Source organism: Brienomyrus brachyistius, chromosome 4 (assembly GCF_023856365.1).
Source record: "Brienomyrus brachyistius isolate T26 chromosome 4, BBRACH_0.4, whole genome shotgun sequence".
NCBI lineage: Eukaryota > Metazoa > Chordata > Actinopteri > Osteoglossiformes > Mormyridae > Brienomyrus > Brienomyrus brachyistius.
Window position 1 is genome coordinate 35,459,723 of NC_064536.1, and position 12,204 is coordinate 35,471,926.

At 47.2% G+C, this 12,204-nt stretch overlaps 1 protein-coding gene across 5 annotated transcripts in view; it reads right to left on the bottom strand.

Moving 5' to 3' along the window:
• The window catches only part of LOC125740396 (connector enhancer of kinase suppressor of ras 2-like), a 46,042-nt gene extending 34,707 nt beyond the window's left edge, over nt 1–11,335 (bottom strand). For 4 of the 5 annotated variants that reach the window (XM_049011371.1, XM_049011369.1, XM_049011370.1 and 1 more), the window contains exons 1-2: nt 9,328–11,335; nt 875–1,038 (exon numbers count right to left, since the gene is read on the bottom strand). In XM_049011371.1, coding sequence (XP_048867328.1) covers nt 875–1,038; nt 9,328–9,391 — 228 coding nt within the window. In that variant the 5' untranslated portion in view covers nt 9,392–11,335. The remainder of the gene's footprint in view (nt 1–874; nt 1,039–9,327) is intronic. The other variant, XM_049011368.1, reaches the window with a different exon arrangement.
• Between the last annotated feature and the right edge of the window lie 869 nt (nt 11,336–12,204).

Genomic DNA, 12,204 nt, shown 5'->3' on the forward strand with positions numbered 1-12,204 from the left:
ATAGTTATCCACTATCAGCTGCTCTAATTTTAGAAGTCAAATGCCGGCAGAAATATTAACTCTATTTCAAACCAGATGTTGTGACACCATCTCTGAGTACAAGCTGTCTTTTATGCTGGTTATTTTGTAAAATATACAAGGTGAGGAACTCCCCCACATCATGACAAGAGGGTAAGAGTGTGAGTCAGACACCCCCTTCACCCAGATGATGTCATGTGCAGGTTTTCAGGGGCACTGGAAGTACAGGGATCACCGTCAGAGCTCAGTTTGTGGTGCTTAAGATGGATGTCATTTGCAGCACAGTCCCATTTTCAGCAGGCTCTGTACTGCACGCATCGACACAGCTGCGGTTGTCATGGCGATCCATAGGTCTGTGAGCATCCTGAACATTAGGTAAGCCTTGGGTTTAACCGTGGATACAAACATTTGTTTACTCACTCATCCTACACTGATCCTTTCAGCAGAAAACGCATCTCAATAGCAACCCGGCTTTGGGAATAGAGGCATATAGAAGTAATACACCTGGACCATTAAGGCATGCAAAAAATGTATATCAAAACAAGATATCAAGTCTATGCACCCTTTTTGAAATCCTTCTTCAATTTCAAAAAGACCAACAAAGATTTCAGTGAAAATTTTTAGAATTTATAGGAAAAAAGAATGAAATAAAGCACTGGTTCTGCTAATGTGTTTGCACCTTTAACCTTAGTTTCACTAATCTATCAGCATCGTTCCACAGTGTTGGGAGGCGATCTCTGAAACTGAAACCAAAGAAGTGGGTTTAATAATGGAAAACGATCTCTGGGGTAGATATAGGGCTTCATATTATAGCTTAAAATGGAGTTCTAATCAATGCAAAGAGGAAGGGTCTTACCAGCGCACACAGTAGGTCCACAGCCTCCAGGATGAGCTCCTGGTGGCCAATCCGCGACACACCCAAGTCCTCCAATTCCTGGTGCGTGATACGTAACAACTGGTCTCCGCCCACCTGCTCCCGTTCAAAGTTCTTAATGTACTGCTGCAGGCAGTCGTCCAGGCCTGGGGCAAAGAGATCCCGCATCAGTACACCAACTCAGGGTAAAGTAAAGAGAAACCCTGCTTCGGTTCACCAACCAGGTCAGAGTACAGAGAGACCCAGCATCGGTACACCAACCCAGGTCAGAGTACTGAGAGACCCAGCATCAGTACACCAACTCAGGGTAAAGTAAAGAGAAACCCTGCTTCGGTTCACCAACCCAGGTCACAGTACAGAGAGAACCAGCATCAGTACACCAACCCAGGTCAGAGTACAGAGAGACCCAGCATCGGTACACCAACCCAGGTCAGAGTACTGAGAGACCCAGCATCAGTACACCAACTCAGGGTAAAGTAAAGAGAAACCCTGCTTCGGTTCACCAACCCAGGTCACAGTACAGAGAGAACCAGCATCAGTACACCAACCCAGGTCAGAGTACAGAGAGACCCAGCATCGGTACACCAACCCAGGTCAGAGTACTGAGAGACCCAGCATCAGTACACCAACTCAGGGTAAAGTAAAGAGAAACCCTGCTTCGGTTCACCAACCCAGGTCACAGTACAGAGAGAACCAGCATCAGTACACCAACCCAGGTCAGAGTACAGAGAGACCCAGCATCGGTACACCAACCCAGGTCAGAGTACTGAGAGACCCAGCATCAGTACACCAACTCAGGGTAAAGTAAAGAGAAACCCTGCTTCGGTTCACCAACCCAGGTCAGAGTACAGAGAGACCCAGCATCAGTACACCAACCCAGGTCAGAGTACAGAGAAACCCAGCATTGGTACACCAATCCAAGTCAGAGTACAATGATGATAATAATAATAATAATAATAATAATAATAATAATAATAATAATAATAACAACAACAATAATAATAATAATAATAATAATAATAATAATAATAATAAATATTTTATTGATCCCCGTGGGGAAATTGTCTTTACGCCTCCCTCAACTTGCTGTGTGTAGAGTAATAGGGGAGCTGGGGGTTAAGGCCTTGCTCAAGGACCCGCAGACATGCTGAGACTGGGTTTGAACTGGTGACCAACCCAGGTCAGAGTACCGAGAGACCCGGCATCAGTACACCAACCCAGATCAGAGTAGAAAGAAACCTGTCATTGGTACACGAATCCAGGTCAGAGGACAGAGAGTGCACAGAGCCAGCTTCCATTTGAAGAAGCACATGAATAGGTGAGGAGGTGAAGAAGATAAAGAAGAAATGCCAGTGCCCAGCAACCAGGTGGCTCCCCTATTAGCCAGGACACAGTCTTGTTGTGCCGGAATATCAATAAAAGACCTAGGCATCAGCCTGTCATCAGTCACTGGCTTACATCAGCTCTGAGGGTATGAGGAGAAAAGCGATGATGCTCTATATCACACACCACTGAAACAGAGACAGAGGTGTTTGTGTGGGTGTGTGACCCCCCCCCCCCCCCCCCCAGCACGTCCACCCTCGGTTTCACCGCAGTCGCTGACCGTGGCCCTGAGCCTCTATGGCACTCGCAACAGGGACTCCCCCAGAAGCTGCGTTTTATAAGTTCAACGGTGAGGAATAAATGAATAAATACATAAGTTAAGAGCCCCCCCACAAGCCTGACAACCACACATTTACACTCTACTCTCTCCTCTTCAGCATAGTTGCAAACAGAAACTCAGCCCAAGTTATTTACATCATAACAGATTTAATTAACTTTTTTGGGTGCCACGTTGATACCAAAATGAAGCTCTTCATATACATTGCAGATCTGGAGGAATCTGACTGTACGAGATGCAGCCCCTGGCTACTGTCACACCGCTGGACTAAATGCACAGATACAATGACAGGAAATGCCATCGAGCCAACGACACTTCTATGGTTAGACTCACCAGCTGAATTCATCTGCATCCGTACGCCTGGATGCCGGCAGAATAGTAACATCACTCATGATAAGAGTGCTAATTGGCTGCTAATCGCCGGTACGACAGTCAGAGTGTTTGGTTTGGGAACCAGCACTGTGCAGCGAACCCAGAAAGGTCCTTTAGGGCGCCTCTTTGTGTCATTCATCAGCAGCAGAGACAGAAACAGGCCAGCTAACATACAGTGCAAAAAATCTTAGCCACACATAGTCTCACACTTGCAGAAATACTTAGCACATGTCACGAATTCACCCCCAGTCATGCTCTCACATTTTCGGGGGTGACGGATGACAAGACACACCATTAATAAACACTTGTTGCTACTGTAATGTCTCTACTGGTGAAGATACAGGCAAGCCACAGAAGGCTAACCGCCATGGCATGATGCTACCTCTCCCCTGGCCCCAGTTTCTTGGGATGTTTTGGGTACCCTGTCGCATTATACAGTACTTCACATGACCTGGTCCCCCTAAGATGCACTAGGGGATAGCAGAAGGAAAGGTGCTCAAGGGCACTGATTTGATTTTAGTGGGGTTCCCAGATTCAGAGCTGTACAGAAGCGTTGCCATGCAGATTTAATAATAGTACAGATTTGCTGAGGTCCAGGACTCCAGGCTTTGGTTCTCAGAGACCTTGGACTGTGCTCTGCACGTCTTCTGGGGAAAATGCCATCTGTGTACTGTAACTGTGTTGGTAAGCAGCAGTTGTGGGTTTACAAGTAACTAAAGGGCACCAAGTTTAGCCAGCTGTCTATAGGAAAGCTCAAGGCTACTGGGATCGAATGCTTTTGTTAAGTACAGAGTTGAGTTATTGTGTCACTATATATGTCTCACAGTCCGCACTGTTCAGCATGTTAGTGAATGTATGCAGAATAGGGATGCCTGCATTTCCCTTCTCCTTTTTGTGGAGCACAGTGACATACGCATCTTTCCACTGGTTTCTGAAAACAAGCTTTTGTGAGTAAGAGCTTTACTCAATGGCTGTGCAGATGCCTTCTATGGCCTCAAAATTTTCTGCTGTGCTTTAGGCGGATGATGGCCAAACTTTAGAGAATTGTGGGACTGACTACAATGTGGGTGTCATGGGAGGTTTGGAAATGAGTCAAGTATGGAAGAGTTAATAGCATTCATATGACTGACGAGAACACAGCCAACCCTCAAGGACTCTGGCGATCCTTCAGTAGATTTTACCTACGAACTGTTCTGACAGGAAGCTTTGCTGTTTGGGCGGCACGCAGTTTTGATGGCTTCAGAGAATGTGTGGAAGCTCTGAATTTCTTTTGCCTTTTTTAAGCCTCAAAACACCCACCATATTTGCAGTCTCTTATATATCTGCTGTGATGCCAGAGAATTGAGTTGTAAGTGTGCTGGAGCCTAGGCGTGTGCAGCGGGCTGGCTGCAGGGACATAACACCTGCAACTGAGGATTAACATACAGAGTGAATAGAGTGTACAGAGTTCTCCTCTTTCTCCTCTTTTTCTGGTACAGCCCTCATTCCTCATTTTGTGACAGACAAATGAGGAGAATGAGGTACACAAGAAATGGGGTGAAACACAGCAATAGAGGAATTCTGACAGGGAATAAGACTGACAGAGGAATGAGGGCTGTACCCAAAACAGAGAAAGAAGAGAACCCAGTCCTGAGAGGTGAGGTTTTGTAGTTGTGTTTTAATGGACCCAAACCATGATTTGTGGACTATAAGGACACAGCACAGTCTCATTTATCTCTCATTGTCTTAGTGAAGATACAGACACTCAGCTGTCTCACTGTCGCAGTGAGGATACAAACACTCAGCTGTCACTCGCTTAGTAAAGACACAAACACTCAGTTGTCACTGTCTCAGTAAGGACAAACATTCAGCTGTCACTGTCTTAGTGAAGACACAAACACTCAGCTGTCACTGTCCCAGTGAGGACACAAACACTCAGCTGTCACTGTCCCAGTGAGGACACAAACAATCAGCTGTCTAGCACTGCCTCATTGAGAATACAAACATTCATCAGTCTCACTGTCCTTAGTCCTCACTAAGGACAGTGAGACTGATGAATGTTTGTATTCTCAACAAACACTCAGCTGTCACTGTCCCAGTGAGGACACAATCAGCTGTCTGTCACTGTCTCATTGAGAATACAAACATTCATCAGTCTCACTGTCCTTAATGAGGACACAAACACTCAGCTGTCACTGTCCCAGTGAGGACACAATCAGCTGTCTGTCACTGTCTCATTGAGAATACAAACATTCATCAGTCTCACTGTCCTTAATGAGGACACAAACACTCAGCTTTCACTGTCCCAGTGAGGACACAATCAGCTGCCTGTCACTGTCTCGTTGAGAATACAAACATTCATCAGTCTCACTGTCCTTAGTGAGGACACAAACACTCAGCTGTAACTGTCTCAGTGAGGACACAATCAGCTGTCTGTCACTGTCTCGTTGAGAATACAAACATTCATCAGTCTTACTGTCTTAGTGAGGACACAAACACTCAGCTGTCTTACTGCCTCAGTGAGGATATAAATATTCTGTCTGTCACTGTCAGTCCCTGATATTGCTGTGCCTCATTAAAAAGATCATTGGTCATAAACACTTTCCCGATGTTCAGATGTCCGGCATGTTGCTCTGAGCCCAAACTGTGATGCATTTAAACAGACTTCACAGCTCAGTGGACCTGTGCTGCACTCAGATCCTCTATCCTGGGATCAGCGAGTCCATGCCAGCCTGTTCAGTGTGATTCAGTGCTGACTCACTCCACTGCCACCCACGAGCTACACATCAACACACTTCTACACACATCTAGAGAAGCAAAAAGTCACCTAGAGCAGGCAATACGCCCACTCAGCACTGCGGTTGTGTGTGTGTGTGTGTGTGTGTGTATGTGTGCGAGCGGGTATATCTATCCTTATGGGGACACAATGTCCCCATAACGTGATAAATATCCGTTTTTTTCCCCTTATGTGGACCGGATTCCTGGTCTCCATAAGGGAAAACTCTATTTTATAAAAATCAGTGACTGCTATGAAAAAACTAAAAATGAAAACTCTTGTATTTTGCTTGGTTACTTATGGTTATGGTTAGGGCAGGGTGGGGGTTAAGGTTGTCATAGCTAGCATTAGCATTTTTCCCATAAAAGTGAATGAGCGGGTCCTATAAGGATAGGTATACCCTACATGTGTGCGTGTGTGTACCCCCATAAAGATATGAATACATGGACTGTGTGTATGTGTGTGTGTGTGTGTGTGTATGTGTGTGTATGTGTAGTACACTGGTGCTTACGTTTGTCTTTGGGGTTTATGTTTGTCTACAGTGTAGATGACTTATTGTGTGCATGTCAGTCGGATTCTCCTCCTAGTGTGGCTAAAACAGATGAAGATCCAGAACCGGCTGCCTGCTAAATGGATAAAGATTTATCCATTTGAAACGTCCCGTGAACATCTGACCCCAGTTATGCACACAAAGTGCACACTCTGCTTTTGGCTCTTCAAAATGCCAACTAACTAAGCAGTAACATTCCAGTCACTGTTCTCATATTGTCTCTCAACACGATTCAAACATGTGCTGACGCAGTACAGCCACCACACCGCGGCAGCAGCCGTGCTTACGGCGACTTTCAACTCCGTGTGACACATCCATGGGGCACATCATCCTTCAGCGCAAACACAGGCACAGTGCAGCAGTCAAACAGCATGTCCCTGTCATGGCTGGTGCCCTGTGCTCCTCCCAGTCACAGGAGGAGGAATTACACTGTGCTGGTCTGGAGCAGGGTAGGCAGGCGTCCAGTAACGCCATCGTGATGTGGGCTTCAGCTGATGATGTCACTCGAGGGCTCAGGGGCCAGCAGCAGGCCTTGCTGTCAAATTACACACGTGTGTGGCTGGCTGCCTCTGTCCGTGCGCATTGGTTTTGAAGTTTTTGTGGAAACGATTTCCAGGAAATCGTATTAGCGTAAGAATCAATGGGAAATCCCCGTGCTGACAGAGATGCCGGCATCTCAAGCCGCTCCCTGCGAGGCTCATTGTCTCCAATTCGCCTTTGTTCAATTCCAACCACTTTCTGGGCTTTTTAATTCCTTACAAAGGGAACAATGGTGATCTCTGCCAATCGGCAGGCCCCCTGCTGCGGTGGGGGGGTAAGCAGTGCTTTGGCACATTCATCGAAGAATCCCCTACGACAAGTTTGTTAGAAAACATGCCGCGTTAAGTTACAGTCTGCACTGAGCAGAATAAACACTGAACTGTCCTTCATGACTGCCCACAGTCTTTAAGCGATGTTCACCTGGGCAGAGATAGAGGTGAATGCCAGAGAGCATTTAAACTGACTAATACACTGAGGTGGCCATGTTGGCTGTAGGTTTCACAGCACACAGCTTAGATCAGGGGTCACCAACCTTTTTCAAACTACTACTTCATGGGTACTGAGGCATACGGAGGGCTACCAGTTTGAAACGCTCTTCTAAACTTCCAAAATCTAAACTTCATGTATAATAAACATGTTTTAAATGCTTTTTTTAGATATTGTCATTTTCAAATCTATATAAATGCAAATGTGATTAAAGAAGAATAGCAACAGGATAAAATTTAATTTTAGACACTGCTCACTGGTGAGTTGTGCTAGGGTCCGTGGGAGACTCATGTGGTCCTTGGGGGCATCCTGGTGCCCGCAAGCACCAGGTGACCACTGGCTTAGAGCAATGTGTAAAATCAGACTCAAAAATAGCAGTGATTTTCCTTACATTTCAAAGCATAGAAACACATAACCACCACACCACCTACTGGCCACCTACTAACCTCTGCTGGCTGGAACTTGCAGGCCTAGCTGAGTGAGAAGGAGGCTGAGCTCCCCCCTCTCTTCCACGTAAACCAGCAGGGCACTGGGCACAGGGTGACGCTTCTCAGCTAGGCTGGGTAAGACGTCAGCTGTTCCACAAAAGGCCCCTTTAAGAAATGAGGCTAAGTGGTCCCAAAATGTGGCCCAGATCTGGCCCTAATCCCAGATGGTTTGGACTGGAGCGAGCACATGGCTCTGACGTGGCCTGCACACAGAACCCACCCCACCGAGCCTTTCTGGGGAGCCGCCGTACAGCTGGCGCTCACCCCCACACTCTGAATCACACTCGACTCGAGAGAAGGGGGGAACCGCTCCGACTGCAGCAGAAGCAACTCGCTGGCAATAGACAGGTGGCTTAAACTCCACAGTTAGTGCCTGGAAGAGGAATACCTTCAAGGGTAACAGCAAAGCTCTGCATGTCCCTCACTGTGTCACCATCCTTGCCCAGCACCTTTCTCTCTTACCCTCTGCCTGCCTCACCTGCAAATGTCAGTTTCCGCTGGGGTACTTTGTTCATGTTCAGTAAACAACATGTTCTGGGAACTGTGCTGTATTTTGGGGACTTTGTGGCTCCTCTGTTGTTTCTTGTATGTTATGGGAGCGCAGACAGAGTCAGGCCTGGCCACGTTAAACATCCCATGCGTGAGAGGAATCAGAGGAGGAAGGTGAGACACTGCAGCTGCCCCCCTTGGCCTGCAGAAAGCTCTCTGACCATGGAAGACATAGACATGGCCATTAAGTGCCAGGATCTGAGCACGAGGTGACATAAATTGGAGGGGAAAAGCAGGTTGTCATTAGTGTGAAGCGCTCACTGCCAGCCCATAACAATGTAGCCCCCCCCCCCCCACCCCCCCGTACGTCAGAACAACCTGATCACCACATCCAACAAGTGCCCCCCCACCCCACCCCCTTAGTCGTTTGCATAAAACAGGCAGATTTTCCTTCTGAACGCTGCATACATTTATACCAGAACAAAGTCAGACCAAACAGGACATGGTGAGGGCTGGATTGGGGTTTATAAACTTGAGGAAGCAAGGGAGATGTGCTTCTGGGAAGTGATCTCAGCATAACACGTTATGTTGTCATATTCGGGGTAATATATAGGCCTAGGCTGCTTTTGTGGGCTAATCTGTCGCCATGTATTATCTTTCATGCCCCTGAACTGCAGTATAACAGCTGAATCAGTATCTGGTATGCTTTCTGAGGTAGGTACAGTGATTCAGCACACAGGGTCTGGCCGTATAGGTGATATGCCACACTTAAACCAGGATGGTCACTTAGTTCATGTGCAGTACCCTGATCGACAGCTGGTCAGCATACCGGGGTTATCCCTGTGTCTTTAAACTTTTTTATTTCACCGTCTTCGCGCGTTATTAGGTGACACCGTGATTATTTACGTACAGCAAGCAGGCAAACACTTGTTAAATGAACGCGAGGTAGTTACAGATGCTTTTATTCCTTGAGCGATGCATTATTTGATATAATGCGTAATAAGAAACACAACTCGTAACCACCAATTCAAATAATGCCGTAAAACGCAGCTTATGAATACACACGGACACTAGGACTGTCGGCACACCCCCTACCTTTCATCCAGTCCACCACCTGGCCCGGAGTCCACTTGCTCACCGGCTCCATCACCAGCGCCATCGGCAAACTTCGCGCACTTACAGAGTAGGCTGTTCTTTGTGTGGATCACGCTGGATCAGCCTGTCAGTCCGTTTGCAGATGGCACGATCGGCATCCTCCTCAATGCCGGCGGCATCGCTCACATCTCAGTGCTACCCTGCGCATCCCTTCCTGAGCCCAGGTAGACCAGCCACCAATCTCCGGCTTTTTTACGTTTCCTCTTTTTAAATCCGCCTCCGCAACAGTATAAAGTGGGCCGGATTTATATATTGGTGTTTGGAAACGTTTCGCATCCTCCGTGCAGTAGGGCTCGTTTCGGGCAGCCTGGCTTTCCTCGAACTGCCTCCGAACCGCTTGTCCGCGCAAACGTATCTCTCTCTCTCTCTCCCTCTCTCTCTCAAATTCGTTTCTTCCTACCTCTCCTCTCTCTCTCGCTCCCTCCCTTGCGCTGTTAAATCCCCCCCCCCCCATTCTGTCTCTCTCCAAGTTCTCCCTCCATTATAGGCGCGACAGGCATAATGGTATTGTCAGAAATGCGGATATAATAAAAGAACAGTGAATGGTACACTGTGAGCGACATATTGGAACATGATCTCCATAAATAAGCGAACTGAAACCGGGCATCATTACAGTAGGAGCGGCAGCAGGAACCCCAGTGTCGCACTGTGCCCCTGTGCGGACTGTCCACCCCTGCGGGCTGCCTCAGATGGAAACTGATTTTTATACCCTCTCTGTATCTCCGGCAGGAGGGTTTATTCACATCAGGCTGGCGTTGAAATGCCGAAGGCTCGAGGCAGCGATTGGCTTTCTCTGTGTTATACCTGAAGCCTGGTGTGAAAAAAACTTACAGACTAGCCTGGCTAATGACACATAATATTTTTTATTTTTTAGGAAATTTTTCTGGGGCTACAGAGACTCTCCAAAGACTGTACCCGGAATGGAAAACATCTGAATATTAAAGTAGAACATATGCGATAAACCATAAAAAATTGCACGGCACCCTCAAGCTCAGTTTTGTATGTTTTGATGTCGGTACGTGAGTCTCAAGATAAGAATGAAGGTCAGTTATTTAAATATTAACGTGATTAAAAAGGATGCTGCGTCCTGATTTATAGACGTCCAGAAAGATATCCCCCTGCTGGCCGTACATGAGTACTACAAGCTACATTATAGCTTTTCGCACAAGCACCGATCTCCTCTCCCGAGGTTGGACACTATAACCCTGACCACAGGAACACAGAGCCGCTTCCCCGTATGAAGCAAGAAGGCAGATCTACTGAAAAAAGCACAGCTTGACGCGAGGCATACGTGACATCACCAGAATCATAGCGTCAAACTCCATACCTCCTAAAGGGAGGGGCGTCCTCGTGTACCACTTTTAGATGTGTCTTGGGTATTTATCGTCGATCCCTATCAGGCATTTCCATGCCAACCAGAGAAGGAGAGTTAATGGGGAGCAGCCAGGCATGCTGGGATTGCACTGGGAACTTGGGGTGGAGCAGCAGCATCGCAGTGTCAGGCTGCTGGACTGTTTCATTCATCTAGGGCACTGGAGAGACACAGAGTGCAATTTATTTCACGGCACTGCTGTTACCGTAGTAACGCACTGTTTGGATACTGATGATGACTGTATTAGAGGTGATAATTATGTTGCAGTTGAAGTCACGGAGGTATTGTTGGTATGGATGAGGTGCGTGTTTGCTTTAAGCCCAAGGGAGCACGCTACAGCTCCTCAGGCGCTACTTAGGACACTACAAACGAATTACCTGCCATTGTAGCCACAAGGGACGCTGCTAGCCTGAGTGTGCTGGCATGCGATCAGGGGCAGATGCCACCCTTGCTCACCGCCTGCTTCTAACCAGTCGGATTCATGACAACACAGACGTTTCAGCTTCAGCTCTGCCATCTTCTCCGTGTTTCGGCGTGGATGAGTGCTGGGCTGACGACACCTTCAGCATGGACCTGCTGTCTTTCCCTGGGAATATATATGGATTTGTGATGATCAGGTACAGTAAAGCCAGCCTTCAGAGCTGGGGCAGGAACGGCTGTCTTCAAGCCAGGAGCCGCGGAACGCTCCCCAGTGAGGAGGGCCGGGGCCTGGGAGCCAGACTGGCGGGTAACGGGATGAATATGCTGACAGCAGGATGACATGATGGGGGCATCTTAAGCCTGCCTAAACAAAAGGAGCAGCGGGAGACATTTCCACAAGCCAAGCGGTGCTCAGCCCACCAGTGACACCAGGCTGCACATGAAGCCACAGGATGCAAGCCCACCGGCGGTTGCTATAGTAACAGGTGTGGTGACAGCTGCCAATAATGGCAGTATACTGTTTTGTGAAGAAATGGAAGGCTGCCAGGATTGACCTAAAACATCCTTTTGCATGGTTGTGGACAGTAAGCACTGTCACATGCACATGAATGAGGGCCCTGTGTACTCAGTACTTCAGCAAGAGTAAAAGAGTATCTTAAAAAAAAAGAACCTGAGTAGCAAGCTACTTTACGAAGTTTAAGAACCAGTTAACAAAGTTTGATAATCAAAAACACGTGTGACGGGCAGCAGCCTCATACACAGGAAAGAACAGCGTGAATTTTTATTGGGAAGGTTTAACTGGACAACAGCCTGTGCAGATACCGTATGAACTGTAGTGCGAATGTGGAAGACGAGGCTAGCAGCAGGAAGACGGTTCTGACTCCTCAGGGAAAACTGATGCTAGCATTGTCTAACATTACAATGTTAGAATATTAAGTGCTTATTTGTATAAATAAATGTGGGTATTAATAGTAATTTTTCCTCTTAATCTTTGGTCCAATGTCTTAAAAAACATTGATAAAAAA